Below are 22,469 nucleotides of genomic sequence, written 5' to 3' on the forward strand. Positions count from 1 at the left end.
TTATGATATATATATATATATATTATTATTATTATGATTTTTTTAGTAAACATCATTGAACCCCCTGCACCACAGAGCCTTTATCCACTATCCTATGGTAAATCACTTATTATTATTTTTTTCATTATAGAAATACTGTTATTTATTTAATCATTTCTACAATATTTTATTTACTTTTATTTCCCTCTTTAAAAACTTTTTTTTGGAAAAAGATTTATCGTATGAGTTTTCCTCTAATTTTTTGTGTCTATTTTATTCAAATTCAGCGTGTCTCAATAGTTCTAGAATGATCAAATATTTTGAGAAATTCACATGGAGTAAAAAAAAATCATGTTTGTCAAAAAGCTATCCTATGACTCTAGATTCGACCCATCAAATCTATTACCCGGGATCGGGCAACTTTGAAACGTTAAATAAGACCCTCCATTTTTTAAAATGAAAATACTAATATTTCCCAAGAGAAACTATTCAACTCTGGTGTATGAGTTTTTATTTTTGGAGATTACACCAGCATCTCAAAAATTGGATATCCGTGAGTGATGTCACCTGTGGCTAAATTGTAGCATTTCGTTTATGCCATGATTCAGCAGCCAATCAGGTTTTGACATGACGTGGCTTGCAAGTAGCAATTAAACCGAAAATTGATTCAGCATAATAAACCAAGCCTAATAGCTGTACTGTTAACACCTTATGCGCAAGCATGTGATTTTAAAAACTTTATGGAAAATGGTGCATATCATTTCTAAAAAGTGCCTATAAGTGCTTATTTTCATTTTTTAAAAGCCTTTAATGGTGCTTTTTTCATTGTTTTTTTTTTAAAAATTGCTTAATTTTCTTTTTTTGAAAATGAGGTTTTAATTCTTTACCATGACGATTTTCGCCATGTATTATGCTCACATTGTTCTATTCAACGTTTTCACGATTCATTCAACCACAATCCATTTCGGCGTACCGTTGGTCCATAGCGTATGAAAGCCCCAATCATTTTGCTTGTTTTACATTATTTTATCATGATCATGTAAAATCTTTGAAAATTAATTATCATTTTCTTAATGTAAATATTGCTTAAAAGTATTTTCTAGTGCTTATTTTTTGTTGAAAGATTTGGCTACGCTCCCTGATGGAAATACAAAATAATATTGCTAAGATACAATAAGCAAGTTTTCACCAAAATCATTTCGAATCAAGCCTATCAAGAACTGATGACTCAATTGCATGGTTTGAGATTTATTAGTCATAAATATATTGTTTAAAAAAAAGAAAGAAGCGAAAAAAGTGTGAGGCTGAATTGTGGCATTTGTTTATGCCATGATTCAGCAAATCAGGTTTGAAATCTATTCATGACATCGCTTGCAAGTGGAAATTAAAGTGAAAATTGATTCAGCGTGATAATGAACCAAGCCTAATAGCTGTAATGTTAACACGTTATGCACAACCATGTGATTTCAGTGGTCCACTGGGGTAGGAGGTACCCTATTGTTGCCGAAATCATACTTAATGACGATAAATTGTGTCACATGAAACATCACACATTCCTTTCGTTGTATACAATGATAAGATGTATTTAAGACAATTAGGATTTTAAAAACTATATGGAAACCCAAAATAATACTGCTAAGATACTATAAGCAAATTTTCACCAAGATCATTTAAAATCAAGCCTGTCAAGAACTGATGACTCAAATGCATGGTTTAAGATTTACTTGTCATAAATTTATAGTAAAAAAATAACGAAAAAAACCGAGGTTCTAAAGACAATGTGGCATTAGGAATATTTTAAAACTGAAATATTGCACTGCCGGTTGCATAATTAATTAAAATAATTGATTTGCATTACAAAATGTATTGGATTTAATTTTTAAATTTTTTTTGTCTATCATGTTATATTTTTGACCCACTAAATTTTCACTAGTGTGAACCTTATTCTCGTTCTTGAGTTGATTTCTGTGAGTATTTCAGGAATTCTGTCATGGAGTTACCACTCCACAGGGAGAATAGGGAAAACCTGGAAAATACAGGGAGTATAAAAAAGCACCAAAAATAACTGGGGGAATGTAGAGAATTTTGAGTTCTTCCTTGCAACCTGGGAAAACACAGGGAATTTTATTTCATATTTTCGTTTTTTAAAAATTGGTGGCCTCTTTAAGCTCTATCTATGAGATATTTACGGATATATCAGCGATAGTAAACTATATATTATTATATAGCATTATAACTATAACATCATAGAATAACTATAGCATTATTCGTTTTAAGTATGTCGAGCTGTTCTTTATTTCTCAAAGTTTTTCTAGCACTTAATTGAAACTAGTATAGCTAGCCCAATATAGCTCACACAGTGATTGCTTATTTTCTCTTAATATATTGTTTATATTATGTACAGGGAGAACACAGGGAATTTTTTTTTACAGATTTGAGTAGCGACCCTGTATGAATATCATCTATAATTTATTGTGTTTTGCAATTTTCTTTCATGCAATCCTCAGTACACAAACAACCAGGACAACCAAGCAGTGGTGCCTGCGCAACATGGAGTGCCCAACATTATCGAACATTCGACGGGGGCATCTACAGCATCGAAGGTGGCTCCTGCTCTTACCTCTTAGCCAAAGACTGCCAACAGAACACCTTTTCTATCCTCATTCAAAACTCCGTCTCTTGTGATGCGGTCACTTCATGCCCTACTACCATAACCATCTATTCGGGATCTGAAGAATATTTAATTTCGAATGATGAAGTCGGTCCCATAGTGGACAGTGGTGGGGAAAAATACAATATTCCTGTTGTGATCAATGGAATCATCTTCCAAATGCTTTCGGATTACGTGACAGTGAAAAGTGCTCTCGGATTCAGGTATGTCCTTAAAACACTTCATTTTTTAGAACATTAATACTGTCAACACCCGAAATAATGACCTTTGAGATAGGACAGAAATGGACATTGTAACGTTAAATACTTATATCATGAGTGCACAAAAATACTGTGAACTTTAATTCATAGCTAAAATCAAAAAGTCTTGATCAATTTAATGGTGCAATACTGTACTTTAATAAAAGTGTCTTATAACTAATTGAAAAACTAATAATAGCATAATGCAACTCCCTCCCCCATATTAATTTATACATTAAGGTACCATTTAAAATAATACATTGCATTAAAATAATATGGTTGTTCAGCTCTGCCATTTTAGATAATTAATATATGTCAAGAGCAGATGTTTTAACTTAAAGATAAACCACACAGGGGAACTGTAACAGTCATGACAACATTTTTTGCCCAAATTTAGCTGCTAAATATTAAGATACTTTCACAAATGTTGCTATCGATTAAATATAGGGCAAAACATTTTCTTTGGGTGAAAAACAGTTTAATTAATAAAATATGCTGTGCCAGACAAAGTATTTTAACAATTTGACTCTGAAGCTAATGACTTACAAAGCAAGAATTAATTCAAAGACATGAAATTAAAAAATTTGAAAGAAGTACCTCTTTTAAAAAAATATTTACTAGCAAGACAGTTAGTTTGACTTAACTATCCATAAAGAAGTATAATTGTTTTAATATAATGCTGTTTATTGTTCTTTCGTGAAATTTAAAATTTTTCACTATTCAGTCGTTGTACAAAAAAATTTATTTTTCTAAAATTTTAAACATGGTACTTGATATGACATCTATTTGATTTTAATGTAATTCTCCTGAATAAAATTTTTAAACGAGAAAAGTATGATTGATTAATTTATTGCAACTTTTGAATATGCTCCTGATGCTATCTTTAAAATATTTTTAAACATTAAATCGTTTTTTAGTTTAATTTAAAACAATTGTTTTTACAAAACCAATCAGAAAATTCCATTTTTTTAAAAATGTCTCTGTGTAAAAAATATAATTAACAATTCGAAAATCGAGCTTTTTAATTTGTTTATACAATTGTGTGCATTTATCTTCATGTTGAATGTTGCGGCGTATTGTCAGTCCGTAGTGTATGAAAACGCATTTGTTTTACATGATTCAAAAAATCATGATTTTTGACAATTGTCAAAAACAATGTCAAAAGTTTATTTTTTTGACGCGAAGGTTAAAAAAAAATAAAACAGTCAATTGTCAAAAACTTTCCATCTCTGCCTAGGTATGATATTTTTTTTAAAGTGCTTGAAAATATTTTTTGAGTGCTTGAAAGGCGCTTATTTTTTGTTGAATAATTTGGCTACCCCGTATTAAGTCTTGTTCTTGTTTGATTCATTCAGACTAAAATGGAACAGAAAAAATACTATTGTTTTAAATGTATCTCCTCAACTGATGAATAAGACATGCGGCCTATGTGGTAAATTTGATGGCTCAAGTCTGAATGATTTAGAAACGTCTGATGGCAGCTTGACAGATAATGTAGAGGAATTCGTCAACAGTTGGTCGATGGAACTACTTGGAGGTATTAAGACTACTGTAATAATATTTTTAAAAATACTGTAGAAAAAATAAAGTTCTACTACTCATTTTAATTTATGTCATAATCGTCGTGGTACAGCCGATCCAATTTTTGGGTTTACGACTACTATTGTTCAACTCCGTAGCCTTGTAATGTTGAACCCAATGTAGAAGACAAGGGAAATCCTGTATCAAGTATTGGGAGAAATTTGCCTTCCTGGAAGACTTTTTGATGGAAATAACCCGCATTTGTGAGGAAAACCTCCTATGGTTAGCCTAGCTGCAAGGGGAATCTAACCGATGATTTGTCTACCACTGATGATATTTTACATCACCACTGTAGTCCGTGGGAGTATCGACCAGTCATTGCTGGGATTCGAACTCAGTTCACCGCATTGGAAGGCGAACGGTATCGGTCCACGTTAAAGTGTTCGACCTTAAAGTGCTTGACTTCGTGTGCAGGTCGTCAGGCTACCAAAGTAGCAGAGCCATCCCCTCTTCAGAGGATCAAAATTGCGATGGTATGGCTTCGGATCATCCTCACAGATATTTCCCAGTCTGTTGCCAATAGCCCATTGTGCTGCTCTTGGGCGACATAAATAAAGTACCTACCTACCTACCTAACTTAATGTAATTTTGTAAATTTCTCAGTTCTATATTCATATATTGAATTAGTAGGTTACTAAATTTTTTTTAGGGAACTTTATAGGGCTCAAGTTAAAATTATTATTATTTTTTAATTGTGCTCCATGCTTTGATTGTTTCTGCACTGTTAACATTCCTTCATTTCATTACGTGTTTATAATTGAAAAACAATGGATGAGTTCTCTGACTCGGAGCCTGGATTACTCTGAATTTTGTAAAGGGTTGAAATAGTGACTGTAAAGAGCTTCCATTTTTTTCGACCATAAAGTGAAAGTATTCACTACTTACTTTTTTAAAATTTATGATTTATTGTTAAATAAAATGGAAAAACTTTAGGAAAAACTTTTATTTGGATGTTTTCTAATGCTGCACTATCCAATTTTTTTATTGAATTCAAAATTCATAAAAAAATTCAGAATCTGATTGAGGTAATTTAGGCAGAAGGGTCAAACCTTTTCTAGTAAGAATGTTGCCTAAGTTTCTGAACATTAGATTAGCAAATATGTTAGTATTTTTTTTATTTTTTTGAGTTTTTAATCTTTTCTGTAAGCTTTTTTCCTTAATAAAATTATTTGTAACATTGATGAAAGTATTATTATAATCATTTAATAAAGAATTATAAGGTTGTATAAAAACTATGAATAGAATTGTTTGAAATGCAGTCAATTACTTACTTTTAAAAAATTTTTAAGCTTGCCCATTTTGTGATCTGGGAAAAATAATGTTTGTGTGTTTCAGAAAAATGTGAGCAAAGAGCAGCTGTGAGAGATTCGTGTTTACAAGACACTGACAGAATAGAAGATGCTAAAAAAGAATGTCAAGCTATATTTAGTGATAAATATACTTCTTGTCATGCAGTAAGATCATTATTATTAAATAATTTTATTGTTTCTTTATTTTTAAAGAAAAGGTTTATTTTTTTAAATATTCATTCAAACCAATATATGCAATAAAAATCAGATTTATTTATTTATCATTTATTTATTTATTTTGACGAGAGTAATTTGCCAGAGTTTATTTTAGTCAATAAATAAGTGTACAATGCTCAGGGAATTATAATTTTTCATTATCAGCACACAATGAAACTGTTTTTCTAAAAGAAAATGGTTTATTTTTTGGTTTTTAGATGTAGCTATTTAGATAGTATCTTCAACTACCACTATAAGTTGTAGTTGGAGAGAGTAGTGGTAGTTGCTTCTATCACTATCCTTCATCACCATTTTTCCACATTGTAAACAAGTATCGGTACCAAATGTTTGTGTCTTGCCACTGAAAATGCTACTTGTTCACAAAGTAAAAAAGCCATGAACTATTTTTATTTATGGGTCCTCTGTATCATTTTCTTGCATTAATTTTTGTTTGATTATTTTAAACAGAGCTCCCACTGGTCAAGGAAAAACAGGGAATACCTGGAATTGTCAGGGAACTTTATTTTAACTCCAAAAATCAGGGAATAGTCAGGGAAAGTTGCTATTTTTTGACAAAAACCTGGAATATTCCTATATCATACCTGGAAAATAACCAGTCTTAAAATTGTCAGTAACAGTAATCAGTTTGTGAGATTCAAGTTAAATAACTCTTACATCTTTTACAATTATTTTTTATAAAAATTTCACATTTTAGTCAAACTAAAATGTTCCTATCCTCATTCAATATTTTTTTGCACATAAAATCTAATATTTCACAAAACAAATAAAAGAATCAAAGTTTTCTGACGAAAATATGGTCTCACTTTTAATTGAAATTTACCTGGTATACCTGGAAAAGTCAGGGAATTTTTTTTCGAAAATTAGTGGAAACCATGTTTAAAATATAGGAATGTTCTTATTTTTTGTACAGTACAGAACCCGTTATCCGGAAATCAGAAAACCAAAAAACCGGAACGAAATTCGATAAATTTTCGCGCCATTTTTCCTCATAAGATTTTAGGATTTTTTTTCTTTTTTGAAAGATGTTTACCTTACCATCATTTTGGAAATAATCATTAGTGTATTCCTTCATCATTTTTTCTTCTTTTTAAGATTATTTCCAAAAAAATTTTTTTTGTTAAACAATAAACAAACGGCTTTTTGTAGCGATTCAGAAAACCGGAAAAATCAGTTATCCGGAATAGCGATGGTCCCGATTGTTCCGGATAATCGGTTCCCTACTGTATTAAATATTAGCTCTTAAACTTTACATAGCTTTGAATTATTATTTTTATATATTTTTTGCTCTAAATTATTGAAAAAGAGTAAATAAAACCTTCATGTATGCTATTATTTTACAAATCACCTCCTGAGAATATTTTGAATTATTTTATAGATAGTTGATCCAAAACCGTACTTCAAAACGTGTAAAGCCGATTATTGCAAATGTGATGGGTGCCAGTGTAGTACATTTGCTGAATACTTTCGAGAATGTTCTAGACTGGGAGGAAAAGTTGAAGGAGGCTGGAGAAGTGATCAGCTGTGTCGTAAGTTTTTCAAGTTTTTACAATAAAAAATTGGTTGATCTTTACTCATTAATGCGATTAAAATGAAGAAAGAAAGGTTTAATGATGATTCAGCACATTTTTTTAAATGTAGTTTTCAGTTTTTTCCTTATTTTTCACATGGTGCGTAGCGTTTGTAAAAAGTGCTTAAAGGTGCTTATTTTCTATTTTTGTTTTTTAAAAGCCCTTAAAGGTGCTTTTTTCATCTGGGGTTTTTAAAAAGTGCTTAATTTTCCCTTTTCGAAAATGAGATTTTTTTCTTTACCATGTTGATTTTCGCCACGTATTATGCAAAAGTGTGCTTTTTAGATTGTTCTATTCAATGTTTTCACAGTTCATTCAACCACAATCTATTTTGGCGTACTGTCGGTCCATAACGTATGAAAGCGCTAATCATTTTACATGTATGATAAAATTCTGGCCAGTTCGCATGCGCTTCTACTGAGCAGGTTTCGGTGAGATTATTGCACTCTAATGCTCAACTCTGCTGCATTTTGCAAGATATTCTCAATTTCTAGCTTCATTTTCCACCCTCTGATATCGAACCGAAAAATCTCTCGATCATTTTATAATGGCTAATATAATCAAGAAAGGAGTTCTTTAACAGAAACTAGTTATTTTATCATCATGTAATGTCTTTGAAAATTATTTTGCATTTTGTTATTGTGTATAGTGCTTAAAAATATTTTTTGAGTGCTTGAAAAGTACTTGTTTTTTTGTTCAGAGATTTGGCTACTCATCCTGTTTCACTATGTTGTTGGGGTAAGTGGGTCATGCATCAATTAGTTTATGTTTGCTATTAGTTAGATATTTAAATGGCAACACTTTATTTACGTATAAACATATTATACAAATACGACCTTGATAGTCGACTATTTTGATCGGATCCCACACTATCTCCGGCGGCGTTGCTTGCATAATCTCGTTTATCTTTATTAAACATAACTGTCTGCCATCTATTGGTACAAAATGCTATTAATTACTTTTTCATGCTTGACATTTTCACCTTTCAAGCCTGAAAATTACAAAGAAACATATTATTCAAAGTAAACAATTACAAAACTAGTTCATCGGGAGGTTTTTGAATTCGATGCAATCAACCTGGCATGAATTTTTTTTTTAACAGTCTTTGTAGGGGTGCTAAAGCTCGCACCGGTTAAATCATCATGAATAGGGATTTTGTTCCTGCTGGAACAGGGTTGCCACTCCACACGGAAAACCTGAAAAATACTACAGGGAATTTAAAAGTCATCTAAAATAGCGGGGGAAATGTAGGAAAATGTGAATTTTTCTTTAGAAACTGGCTAAAGACAGGGAGTTTTATTTCCTATTTTTGTCTTTTAAAAAATACTGACCCCTGAAAGTGTAATCTGTGGGATACCCCATACTTATAATGATTTTTTTTCCTTTTTAGTTTATACTAGGGTTGCCAATCCATAGGGAGTACAGGGAAAACCTGAAAAATACAAGGAATTTAAAAATCACGAAAATTAACGGGGAATTTTGAGGTTTTCTTTACAAACTGGGAAAATACAGGGAAATTGTTTTCTATTTTCGTCTTTTAAGAAATGGTGAACTCTCAAAGTGTAATCTTTGGGATATTTAAGGAAGATATTTCTGCTATACTAAACCATTTAATTTACTATAGCATTATTTAAGTATGTTCAGATGTTCCTTTTTTACTCTAAGTTTTTACAGCAATTAAAACTTGTATAGTTATCCCAATATGGCTCATACAGGAGCACAGTTATTCTTTTTTCTTTATATTTTACAGGGAACTTTTTTTCTCCAAATTTGAGTGGCAACTCTGTTTTATACTTACCTTGAGTTTAGATACCAAATAAAAGTTGCAAAATTTATAATTAAGGCGTGGTACAAATTAATTGGTGGTATAATAAAATAGAAATCATACCTAATGGTTTTTTAAATGTTATGGCTACCTAAAATAATTGAATATGGCTATTAATGGTATGATTAATGAAAAAACAAAACAATATTTAATTCTTATATGTTAAAATCAATCACAATGCATTTAACTTCTATTAATGTTTAAAAAAATTAGGACATACCATTTTAAAAGTGTACCAACTTGAACTTTTCAGTTCTTTCATAAAATATATTCCCTACAGCATTGTCATGCCCAAATGGAATGGTTTATAATGATTGTGGTACGTCTTGTCCGAAAACTTGCAAAGGAACTGTCTATGATTGTGAAGATGAGCATTGTATAGATGGCTGCCATTGTCCCACCAATATGTTGTTTCACAAAGGAGAGTGTATCGAAAAGACCGATTGTCCCTGCCTCCATAACGATAAGGAACAGCAACCAGGATCCAAAGTGTTACAAGAATGCAATGCATGGTACAGTCAGGGATTTTTTTAAAAACATTTTAAATTTTGGACTAGTTTAATATGTATAGACAGGGTATCCGCACACCTGGAAAGTCATGAAAAATCATGGGATGTCATTAATTTTGGTTTTGAACAAAATTTGTCATGATTTTAACTATTTTTTTAAGAAAATCATGGACAGTCATGGATATAGGTCACTGAAAAATCTAATTTTTAAAATGGAATTTAAAAATACTCCCCCCCACACATTTCATGGTGTTCCGAATATCTGAATTTGTGATAAAATCCCCACTCACAGTCATATTTTATTAAAATATAAAATGTTTTTATCATGTTCCTTAAAAGTTACGGTGTTCTTTCAAAAAATGAAAGAAAAAACATCATTACTAGAGCGAATTATCTTTTAAACTTCTGTGATTTCAGAATTTTTGTTATTATTATTATTATTTTCTTTATCAATTTAAAATACTAGCTGAAGCAAGCCAGTCATTGGCGAATTTTTTTTATTCCGAAATGAGAACATAAAAATCAGGAGTATTTCTTTCCTTTCGGATAAACAAGATAATTATAGCAGAGAAAAATTATTTGCTTTTGTATTTTTTTCAGCTATTTTATTGCTTTAGCTCTTTCTTTACTCTGTTTTTTAAAATTTGAAATCTTTAAATTTAAAGTAGCAGAGTATAACAGTTTTGGTTATACCTATAATTTCAATTTATGTTATTATAATGCTTTTTTAAATTTCTTATGTTTTTGTTAGAGAAAATAGTAACTTCGTTAAGTCCTGAAAAATTCTAGGAATTAGTCATGAAAATTCATGAATTTGAAAATCTAAAATGTAGCAGATACCCTGTATAGAACAATTTTAATTAGCTTATTTGTAGAATGGAAATATAAAATATCCGTAGAATTTTAATTTTTTGTTTGTTTGTTAGGATACTTGCACACCTATAAAAAATGCTTTAAAAAAATATCGTACAAGAAATGTCTGCAGTATGTTATGTTGGCCAAGTTAAAACAGGTGGTATTAACCGTTCCTTGCAGTGGTGCAATCTATGTGTGAACGTTCATCCACATAACGAAAATCCAAATTTTCATTCAGTTATTTTATACTGTAATATTTAGAAGTAAAAAAGTTACTTTTAACTTAAAGAATGTGCAAATTTAATCTTTATTATTGTTTTGCTTATTGCGCTATGTCTTGGCCAGCAAAAAGGCTCAAGCTTTTTGAATTATGAGACTAGCTGATCTGCATAAAGGCATTAATAATATTTATATGCATGTATGTATAATAATATATGTATGTATAATTAAAATATTATGTATGTATAATTACAGTGAATGCAGAGGAGGCCAATGGGAATGCACCACAGAAACATGTGATGCCAGATGTTCATCAACTGGTGATCCCCATTATACTACATTTGATGGATTGAGCTATGAACATCTTGGAAGCTGTGCATACTACTTGATATTTCATGAAAATTTCACCATCATTCAAGATAACGGGCCGTGCGATCAACTCGATTCCACAAAGTTTTGCACTCAGGGCATTAGAATCGAAAGCGCTGAGGGTACCTTGCTGCTCCAGCCAGGAATAAAGGTAACCTATTTTTAATTGCTTTATTTCTCTAATGAACAATGTATTTTTTGAATTCAATTTCAGTGTGAGTAAAAAATTGTGCAATGTTCAATATTGAAAAGCTTTGACTAAAAATATGATGTTTAAAAAAATAGCTCATTTTTAGGTTTCAGGGCATACATTATGTTGAGCAGTACGTATAACGCATAACGGTGTGAGCGGTGGTTGCTCAGGAGATAAAGCGCTCTCTTCTATATTGAGGTCACCCAATTTCGAATCCGAGCTAAGGTTGGTTGATAAGAATTTTGCTCGTACCCATTATAGTGTAGATGGGAAATATCATTAGTAGTGAACGGATCATGGGTTGAAATCCCTTGCTGTCAGACTAACCATGGAAGGTTTTCCTATTTTTTTCTCTCTGTGTAAAACAAATACAGGTTGGTTCCAGTTAAAATTCTTCCACAAAGGCTAGTTTGTCCGATGTCTGGGTTCAAGAGTTACCTTGTTTTCTGGGTCAGGCTCAAAGTTGTATGACTACAGTGTTGAGCATTGATAGTTGTATACCCAAAAATGGGTTGACTAATTGACGCTGGTTGTAATATAAAATGTGATACGGTGCAAAAGATGGCTGTTTATCTAGATGCTGATGAACCAAATTGTCTAATTAACTGAATTAGTCAAATTCCAGTCTTCCCTAAAAAAAAATTTTCTTTGTAAAAATTCCTCTTTATTTTCTGATTTCTTAAAGGAGGTCAAAAAAGTATTATTTTATCCTTTGGAACGAGATTAATAGAAAAACATAATAAGGAATTGCTTTATTGGTCTTTTTGAACCTTTTAGTAATTAATGATTTTTTTATAATGCTGAGTACAATGACATGATTATGATGACTAATAAGTTTTTTTTCTTCTTTTAGGTTACTTTTAATGAAAAAGAAAATGAACTTCCATTGATCAGACCAGGCATCAGTGTAACAATGGCGACTGATTTATTTCTCAAGGTATTGTTTTCTTAATCTTTGTACATTAGCTGTTAGTTTTTCTTAAGTAATTAATTCAACTGGACTTTTATTTATTTTTAAAGGTAACTTTGCTAAACACTGTGTCTTTGCTGTGGGATGGTCATAATCGAATCTATATCGATGCTTCGCCATCACTGTTTGACCAGACAATGGGTCTGTGTGGCACCTTCAATAAAAATCAAAATGATGATTTTTTGACCCCAGAAGGAGATGTGGAAGCAGACATTGAAGCTTTTACCGCCAGGTGGCAGGCCTCAGACTCTTGTAGCAAGAGGGGGCGGCGTTCACAAAGAAGTGCTTGTGAATTACAGCCTCAAAAAATCGCAGATGTAGAGTTTCTTTGTTCTGTTTTGAATAGTCATACTTTCCAAGGTGAGTGATTCCATCCTAGGTTGTTCCATCATACTTTTGAGGCTGTAATTCGCAAGGACTTTCACAAAGAAGTCCTTGTGAATTACAGCCTCAAAAAATCGCAGATGTAAAATTGGTAGCTGAACGAAATCTGTTTCAAAAACTGTGTACCAAAATTTCATGAATATCGGATAGAAATATAATGGAATTGTGATTCCACAATAGGCGTTACATATTTCCTAGCTTTTTAAATTTCTCTAACTACTTAAATTTATTATTTTAATTAATCAAATTATAATTAGATTGAATTAATTTGTATAAAAAGTGAATATAAAATGTTTTATTCTTTTTTTAACAACCAACTACAGTTAACTTTCTATTTCACTACTAATGTAGACTCATTAATCCAGTGTTGCGCCTTATCAGAAACAAAAATTTATTTTATAACTCTTTATTCTTAATTTCTTAGTACAAATATGTTACATGGTTATACTAATTCTCACAGTCATGTTGGGGATTCACGATCGCCAAAGTATTTCTTAAACCTAACATGGATTATGGGGGACTGGCTTTATTTTTGGCTATGTTATCTTTCGATAATTCGCCAACCTTGGATCTTTTCTCTGCTCCTAATTGTCCGTTGGGAACAATTCAATCACTTTTTTAATCTGACTTTTGATGAGTCAGGTCATGGGGATTTATCTCCCATGGCCTGTCTTTATTGATATTATTATGGAAAATTTATTTAAATTAGAAAGTCTTATGGTGTAAGATAAAATTATAATTTGTATCTCAAGCTCTACAAATACTACTAAATAAAAGTTTTATTATAATTATCATTCAGTTTTCTTCTTCAACTGTCATTTTCATTATCCTGTTTTCATCACGATCTTCAATTAGTCAATTATACCATACAACTTCAAACCACACCTGATTCTGTTATTATAGGATTGATAGCTAGATTTTAATAACAAAAAAATCATTACTAGATCAGCCATCATTTCTCTACCACTTAGCCTCCTAGATTGCCCAACTCAAACCATTGTAGTTTTCGATTCTAGTGTAACCTCGGAGGCTTGGTCTACTATGATCCATAGCTTCCAATTCTTCTGCATTTTGAAATTTAAAATTGTGCACTTTTTTTATTATCTTAGAGCACATGCATGTCTAAGGATAGGCTTTCTTGCTTTGCTCAGACAGGGTTGCCATTATACAGGGAGAATAGGGAAAACTTGGAAAATACAGGGAATTTAAAAACTATCTAAAATAACAGGGAAAATGCAGAAAACTTTGAGTTTTTCCTTACAAACTGGGAAAATACAGAGAATTTCATTTCTTATTTTCGTCATTTAAAAAGTGGTGACCACTCAAAGTGCATTCTATGGGATATTTAAGATGATATTTTTGCTATACTAAACTATTTCATTTACTATAGCATTATTTGTTTTGAGTATGTTGAGCTGTTCCTTATTTCTTTAAGTTGTTCCAGCAATTAAAACTAGTATAGTTAGCCCAATATAGCTGATACATGAGTACAGTAATTGTGTTTTCTCTTAATATATTGTGCATAATATGTACAGGGAAAACACAGGGATTTCCCCCCCCCAGATTTGAGTGGCAACCCTGTCAGAGAATATCTTAAATTTTTGCTGTGCTTCAGCCTGACCAATGTTGTAGAATATGAGATGTTAAGCACCTGATAGTACAAAAAAATATTCACAGTTTTCTTCTATTTCAGATTTATTTAACTGATAACGTTTAAATACTCAATTTCACTTGTGAACTATACCATTAACTATAGTATTCATTCTTCGCATAAGGGACAGAAATTGGAAACATGCAAAAATATACTACATTTTAAGTCATTTCGTCTGCAATTTTATAGTTTATCTTCTTCATTTTAAATGATGAAGGTTGTCAGTTATATTGATCCCATCACATCTATTGCCAGACTTATGTAATATAATCACATAACATTTCCAGACAAGCATTAGGTTCAACGAATGAATATTATATTTCACACTTTCAGAATCTAGCAGGCAAAACTAAACATCACTTGTAAGCAGGATTTTGTAAACTTTGAATATTATTGATTGTTATTCATATATGTTTTCTATAAAATAACTAAAAACTATTTTTTTTTGCTATTTAAAATTCTCTTAATTTCATTTAGCAATTGACTAATTTTCCTAAAACTCTGTTGCCTTAATTTTTTTATACCATACTCATAACTTCCATCTTTAATTATTTAACTCTGTGCGTTAAGAATTCATGTCAATAAAACTTGCTTGTTAGTCACTTCTGCTTTTGAAATGATTTTATGCCAGTTCATAGCTACCAGCTCTACTGGATTTTTCTGTAGACCAATGGATTTTGCCAGTTTCTCCTGTTCTATTGGTTTAATTAAAATTCTCCTAGTTTTTGTACATTTTTGAAAATTCCCTAAAATGATAGTTTCCTGAAAAAATTCCTATTGAAATAAAATTTTTACACAGATTATTTCTTGCTTGAATATTCTAATAAATGTTACTAATACACAATGAAGCGTGCCTCATTTATAAAAATCAGTTTAAAGCTTTTTTTAAATCTACAATGTTGAGTTTATTTTTAAACTCCCTTTTTAAATTGATTAAAAAATATTTTTACAATCTTTGATGAATTAAACGCTTATTACTATTAAAAATTATTAGCAACAATAATACATAATGTTTCAAGTTCATTTAATGTTAATCATAACTGAAAAATATTGCAGTTTTTTCTATTTTGAAGACTATAAAAATTTATAAAATTCTATAGATTCTAAAATTCTAATTTATGTATAAAATATAGTACATTTCACAACAATTATCATGAAATCTATATTATTTCGTAAAATCTATTGGATTTTTCCCTATCCATGTTGGCAGCTATGTCAGTCTTATAAATAATTATAAATTCCTCAAGCATATAAGTAATTAGTGATAAGTACATTCTAAACAACTAAAAGCAATGGTCACAAATTTTAATTACAAAGATATTAGAAAAGTGATCTCTACAATATTTATATGCTTCATGAATTTTCTTTTAGGTTGTCATGGTGATGTTGATCCCTATCCATTTTTCAGAGGATGTATCAATGACTTGTGCATGTGTGGTGAAAAGTTGGAGACTTGTCTCTGCCCTATAATCTCTGATTATAGCATGGCATGTTCAAAGAAAGGTGTCATAATTAACTGGATAGATGAACTGCCTGTTTGTAGTAAGTTTATCGCAATTTAAATTATTAAATTTATTTGTTTTAATTAAAAATCTAGCTTTGCCTTTGAGAAACGAGATGCTGTAACTTAAATTAATAAAGACTGTCTTACAATTGAAAATATTTCAAAAGCAAGTTAGACTTGAATTGAAATTTACTTATGAAGTGGGAAATTATCTTCATTCATTACAAACTTTGTCTTCCAAAAAAAGTTGACTTGTATTTAACAATATTTTTGTTTGTCTCTGATTTTGATTATCCCAGAGTTTGTCTTTTAAATTTCTTTGAGTTTTTAAGAGCAATTAGAGGTTTACTTGATCAAACTGAGTTAAAGGCTTAAAATGTGTAACATATGTAATGTGCTAAACTGAGTGTTCTACAATAGAATTTTTATCAGGAAATGAAGCCATCGCATATTTCAAAAAGGAAAAAAAAAACTCTTTTGTTCTTAGAATTCATCGTATTTTAATTTTAGAAGATTACCGATAATTGGAATCGCTATAATGTAGAGTCAGATTTGTTTTTTCATTTCTAAATATGTTTTTTCATTTTTCTTTTCTAAAAAAAAAGGTTTTATAAATTTTTTTTTTCATTTTTCTTTTTCATTGTTTTTTCATTTTTCTTTGTTTTTTCATTTTTCTTTTCTTAAAAAAAAAGGTTTTATAAGTTTTTTTTATATAATCAATTATAATATCAATTTTAAAATGTTCACAAATAGAGAAATCAAAGAACTCCCTCTCTTTGTTGTTGATAGTCACATTATCTATTATTTTATAAAATAAAAAAAAAACTGCATGAATTGATTCGTTGGGATCAGTGAGACTAAGTTTGTTAGTTTATTCTAAAATCTGAGTTCAATTTTTGTAGATATGTGCTGCTTGATGCACATCAGTTTTGGTAAATATTTAATTTAATTTTTATTCAAGCTCTGCTAAAACTTCAAATTTTAGGAAATAATTTTGACACAATTTGTTACATGCTATATATTTTTGAAAAATATTATGGTATGTTGCAAAAGGGGAATGGGAAAAACATGTGTTTTTCTAAAAGCTGTCTTTTGAATATTAAAAGTTTTAATTGTTTTTTCAAAATTCACAGGTACAGAGGTTTGGTTATACACAGAAACATATTTTTGGGCTATAATTTTAGGCAATTAGACCATTTAGACTTTTGAACACATAAATTTTAATTGTGTAAATGAATAGTTTCCTGTTCAAATAAATACTATAGTTTGTACTGAATTTAACTACTGTAGAAAATGAACCATAATTAGGGAAACGAATTAAATTTATTTTGATTCCTTTATTTTATTCTAATGAAACTATGGAAAGCAAGATAAGGCTAAAAAAAGTAAAAAAGAGGACAAATAATGTCACATGAACAAGAATATGATCATTTTGGTAGTATAGTAACCACCACTAATTAAATCAGCAGCTCTTTAAAATCAAATCTGTAAGAACTAAATCATTACAATATTTTAAAACTTGCTAAGACCATCTTTTAATAAAATCATGGAGGTTATTTTGTTAAATCAGATTTTTGTTAGTCATTTTTTTTTTTTTATAAAAATGAAAAATAAAAAAATACAAAACTACTTTTCTTGTCTGAATATTATAGAATTTACTATTTCCTCAAGGTTTGAAAGTTGCATAGCACATAAATTACAAATTTCATTGTAACTCCTGTGAACTAAAAGGACAAAGTTACACTTAGGGAAAAATGAGAGTGTAAAAAATCGAGTGTAAAGGATTTCAGCTGAAAACTGTTTATGAATAGAGAAAGGTTATAGAATGGTCATTTAATGTCAATAATCATCAGCCAACCAATAATTTAAATCTGTATTTAATAGATGTCTGAAAAGTGCTTGATATTTTAAAATTGACTTTACTTCAAAGAAAAAGAATTGTTGCTAGTTGCAAAAGCTTTCATAAATTTTTAAACCATGAATCATTCATTTCATATTTTGCTAATCAGGAAAGTACGCTTATTTTAAAAACCCTACCGTCAATTAAAAATTGTAGCTCAGACTTAATTTAGCAAAAATAAAATAAAAATTTTGCAATCAGTTTAACATTTAGTGTGTTTGTAAAGTTTATATTTGAAGTTTTTTTCTTCTTCAGCATAAATATACATAAAGTGTTTATAAAATCAACCATTCTATGATATCAAAATACTCTCAGATCAAACGGGATTTTAGTGAAGGCACTGTTTAGTGAAGAATGAACAAGAAAACATAGTTTCTTAGGTGTGTCAATATACTTCCAAAATGATCATATGCTTGTCTATATAACATTATTTAATTCCCTTTTCACATCACTCATATCTAAAACAAATGAACATTTTCCTAATATAGAACTCTTTTTTTTTCCCTTCTTTTTTTTAAGGTTTAAAAGAAGCATTTTTGGTAATATATATACATAATTTTAGTAAGCAATGTTTATTTTACTCTCAAAGAGGTGGAATGCCCCAGCGGACAAGAGTACACAGAATGCGGTAATCCGTGCACATCTACATGCTCAGCAATAGCCTCAGGGGATGATCAGTGCAAGGCAGAATGCGTTCAAGGATGTGCCTGCACAGGAGGAAAGAGTCTGAACAATGAGGGTGTCTGTGTTGCTCAATGCCCTTGCTTTCACAATGAGAAAGAATATATGCCCTCAGAAATCACAATCCAAGGCTCTAAGACATGGTAAATTCTCTTAAAATAGTTCTTTTTTTACCACTTACGCTTAAACATAGTTGCCAACTCTACTGGATTTCGCCAGTTTCTCCTATTCTACTGGTTTAAAAAAATTTCTCCTGTTTTTGTGCATTCTTGAGAATTCCCTAAAATTGAATAAATCCCCCCCCCCTTCCAAAAAAAAAACCCTATTCAAAAATTTTTTTCACACGTTTTATTGCTTATTTAAATCTTTGAATAAGTATTACTAATAAATCATAATCAGTTTAAAGCTTCTTTTTTTTTGTTTCTAAAATTTTTGGCTTATTTTTATTCAGAACTTCCTTTTTTAATTAAGTAAATCTTTAATGAATTAAATAAGAATGAATTATTACTATTAAAAATTATGAATCATACATGGACCATTTTCCAAACCATTTCTTTTTTTTTAGTGTAATAAAGTTATAGCATTTTAATGACTTTAAAAATCAGTAAAATTCCCTGTGTGTAGAATATTTGGTATATTATGCAATAGTTATTATCAAAGTTATTTCAGAAAATCGACTGGATTTTTACTGATCCATGTTGGTAGCTATGCTTAAAGAAATAAAATATGAGGGCCATATATGTGTAATCAGAACTCATTTATTAAATTAACTTTTCAAAAAAAGGTTAAAAATACTTTAAGGCTGATATTTATAATAACATCAAAATGCTCACTTCTAAACGAAGTTTGGAAACTACATACAAATCAGCAAGCAGTGATAAACCAAAAAGTCTCTCGCATGTTTTTCACAAACGAGGAATTCTTCAATTTATTCTACTGTCATATTGTAACCAAACTTGATTGATAAATTTGCATTTAGAACAAAAATAAAATATGGGTGTGTATTTCCTAATTATAGCTGAATTGTTGATTTCAAAATTGAATTTAAAATACTTTTATTTGTTTAAAAAAATTCAATCGAATTCTATAATTTTTATCTGGTGTGGTTGCATTAAAGATTCTAAAGGGTTAGGTGAAAAAGGAATCTAATCTTATGAGTTATTCCGAACCTTGGCATATTTTGTTAAAAAGAATGAGTTTTGTTTGTGGATTATTAAAAAAAATACATGTTCCTTTTCCCCATTCAATAGTTCTATAAAATAGGGACCGAGGCAAATTCCTAGGGACCAAGGCATTCGCTATGCAATAAAGAAAATTCGTTTTACCGATTTTACGAATTTCAACATTAACCAGAATTATTTTGTTACATTGGAATTTTTCGCATAAAAAATTATGAATATTGCATTTAATTACAGTTTTGATCTATTTGTACTCTACATGAGGAAAATATCAAATCAATGTTTTAAAATCTCACAAAAGCAATTAAATTAAAAGGAACAATAGATTTACTATCACTCACCTATTAAAAATTACATAATCTGTAATTTTTTTCTGTACAAATGATTCAGAACAAGTATAAATTACAAACTTTTCCCAATTATGCACATTTTCAAACAACTGAACTTGAAATCACTGGAATCACTTGGAAGGCCACATGTATTTTAACTTCTTCAAACATGAATGGGTTGGGGTTTAGTCTTTTCAGGGTGGTCCCTTCCAAGTGATTCGTCTTTTTCGACATGTCCCTTTCATATCTGAAACTATTTATTTTGAAGATGTAAAAAAATGTGAATTGTGAGATCATTGTGTACTTTTGAAGAATGGAAAAGTGTTTTGGTCGTGAGAGAAAATGAGAATTGTTGCTTATTTTCAACTTCGTTAAATTGGATTACGAATTTCGTAGTATCAGTACTTTTAAGTCATTGTTTCTATGGAGATTCATTCTGGGATTCGTAAAATATTGGTTACATTGAAATTTTCCCTATTTCGGATTTTGCTAAAATGGGATTTGACTGTACTGAATTATATAGAAGAAGAGAGGGATTCCCTCACCATGGATAAAAAATTTTTTTTTTTCAATCACAAACAATGTGTTGATTAATTTTAAATTACGCCATTTCAGATTCTAATTTTACTTGTTACATTTATCATCATAGTTGACCAGACAGCCCAATGTAGGCCAATGCCTCCTCTGAAGATTTCTCCATAATGACTTCCGTTTTATCTCTGATCTCAAATTCTTTTTATTAATTGCAAGAAAATCAAACTCCACTGAATCAGCCCATCTCAACCGCGTCCTTCTCCGCTTTCTTGTTCCAGTGGGGTTAGAAAGCAGCATCTTTTTTATTGTATGGTCATCACCCATTCGAATTACATGGGCCATCCAATTCATTCTATTTATTTTTAAGTATTTAATAATATCGGGTTGTTTAGAAATCTTGTACAGTTCAAAGTTAAATCTCCTTCTCCAGTTATTGTTTTCATTTGCACCAAGTATACTCCGCAAAATCTTTCTCTCAAATATTACGGAACGATTTCCCTCCAGTTTTGTGATTGTCCGAGCCTCAGAAGTATATGTCAAAACTGGCTTGACAAGAGTTTCGTAGATTACGAACTTTGTTTTCCTAGAAAGAAGCCTAGATTAAATAAATCTTCTCAGCCCATAGACAGCCCTATTTGCCAGATCGAGTTACGTCATCAAACTATACAAATATTGCACAGGGATGCAGGATTATTTTGTCTGATGCAACATCTAACAAAATTTAATTTTTTTCCAGCTATCTAATATGTGTCATTTTCAATAAGTCAACTGCAATGCCAATTAATTGTAATAAATTTAAAATTTTTTTCATTTGTAGTGAATGTGTAAATGGCAGGTGGCATTGTCGATTAGCTACTTTTGAAGAATTAGTGACTCCAGATGCAAATAAATGTCTTGATGAAAACAATGAAGAGTTTACTGATTGTGTGGATGCCTGTCCTCAAACGTGCCAAAACAAGCATTTACTTCATATATGTAAAACAGAGGAATGCTCTCCCGGTTGCAGGTATCTATCAAACATATAAATTTGACGCAATGAAATTGAATGAAATACAGGTACTGTGTAGAACAGAGGAGATAATTTATTTTGATCCATTTAAATGAAATTCATTTCTCTGGTCTTCTAGAAGTACATTTTATTAAGTTTTTTTAATATTCCAGGAAAATAAACAATCAGTTACAAACTTTATTCATAAAAATCAAAGACATAAAATATTTTAAATAACTACTTTAATAATCAAATTAAATGTTTACTGTGGATTTAACTATTTTTATTTCTTTTAATGTAAATATAGTTTTTGAAACTTGGTTGCCAGTAGACGATCTTACTAAAGAAATTTTTAAACTTTCTTTTATTATTTCATAAGAAAGCCACGGAAATTTACCTATGTTTGCTTGTGGAGAGGGCATGAAGTGGGAACTGAATCGCAAAGAGTGTGACATCACAAAGAAAGTAGTGAGATGGTTGTTTAGGGGAAAATTATTAGTCTCTTTTATGATGCAGGTATGGTCTTGAATATAAACGCTGCTCTAGTTTTACATAAGAAAAATTTGTTACAGTTTCTAGTTATTTTTCATTTCTACTTGTACAATTTAAATAATTTTATAAACATTTTTGTCTTAAAAAGAAATTAGTTTTTTTAGGCCAATACAACAATACAGAAAGACAATGTGTTTCTAATAAATCAATAACTCTGGCATGTGTGCCATAGGATAGTGACATCAATTATATTGTAAATAAAATATGCTGATACAAACTTTAAAAAAAAATCAGTACAAAATTGTTAGTGTTTTTTCAATGCAT

The 22,469-nt window shown here is 30.2% G+C and overlaps 1 protein-coding gene across 1 annotated transcript in view; it reads left to right on the forward strand.

Moving 5' to 3' along the window:
* LOC107453264 (hemocytin) overlaps positions 1 to 22,469 on the forward strand; it is a 158,134-nt gene that overhangs the window by 19,808 nt on the left and 115,857 nt on the right. The window contains exons 8-19 of the mRNA XM_071177025.1: positions 47 to 97; positions 2,487 to 2,853; positions 4,245 to 4,426; positions 5,806 to 5,924; positions 7,372 to 7,522; positions 9,670 to 9,901; positions 11,228 to 11,492; positions 12,388 to 12,471; positions 12,555 to 12,864; positions 15,911 to 16,081; positions 18,533 to 18,767; positions 21,483 to 21,671. Coding sequence (XP_071033126.1) covers positions 47 to 97; positions 2,487 to 2,853; positions 4,245 to 4,426; positions 5,806 to 5,924; positions 7,372 to 7,522; positions 9,670 to 9,901; positions 11,228 to 11,492; positions 12,388 to 12,471; positions 12,555 to 12,864; positions 15,911 to 16,081; positions 18,533 to 18,767; positions 21,483 to 21,671 — 2,356 coding nt within the window. The remainder of the gene's footprint in view (positions 1 to 46; positions 98 to 2,486; positions 2,854 to 4,244; positions 4,427 to 5,805; positions 5,925 to 7,371; positions 7,523 to 9,669; positions 9,902 to 11,227; positions 11,493 to 12,387; positions 12,472 to 12,554; positions 12,865 to 15,910; positions 16,082 to 18,532; positions 18,768 to 21,482; positions 21,672 to 22,469) is intronic.

The sequence above is a fragment of the Parasteatoda tepidariorum genome, chromosome 2 (genome assembly GCF_043381705.1).
Source record: "Parasteatoda tepidariorum isolate YZ-2023 chromosome 2, CAS_Ptep_4.0, whole genome shotgun sequence".
NCBI lineage: Eukaryota > Metazoa > Arthropoda > Arachnida > Araneae > Theridiidae > Parasteatoda > Parasteatoda tepidariorum.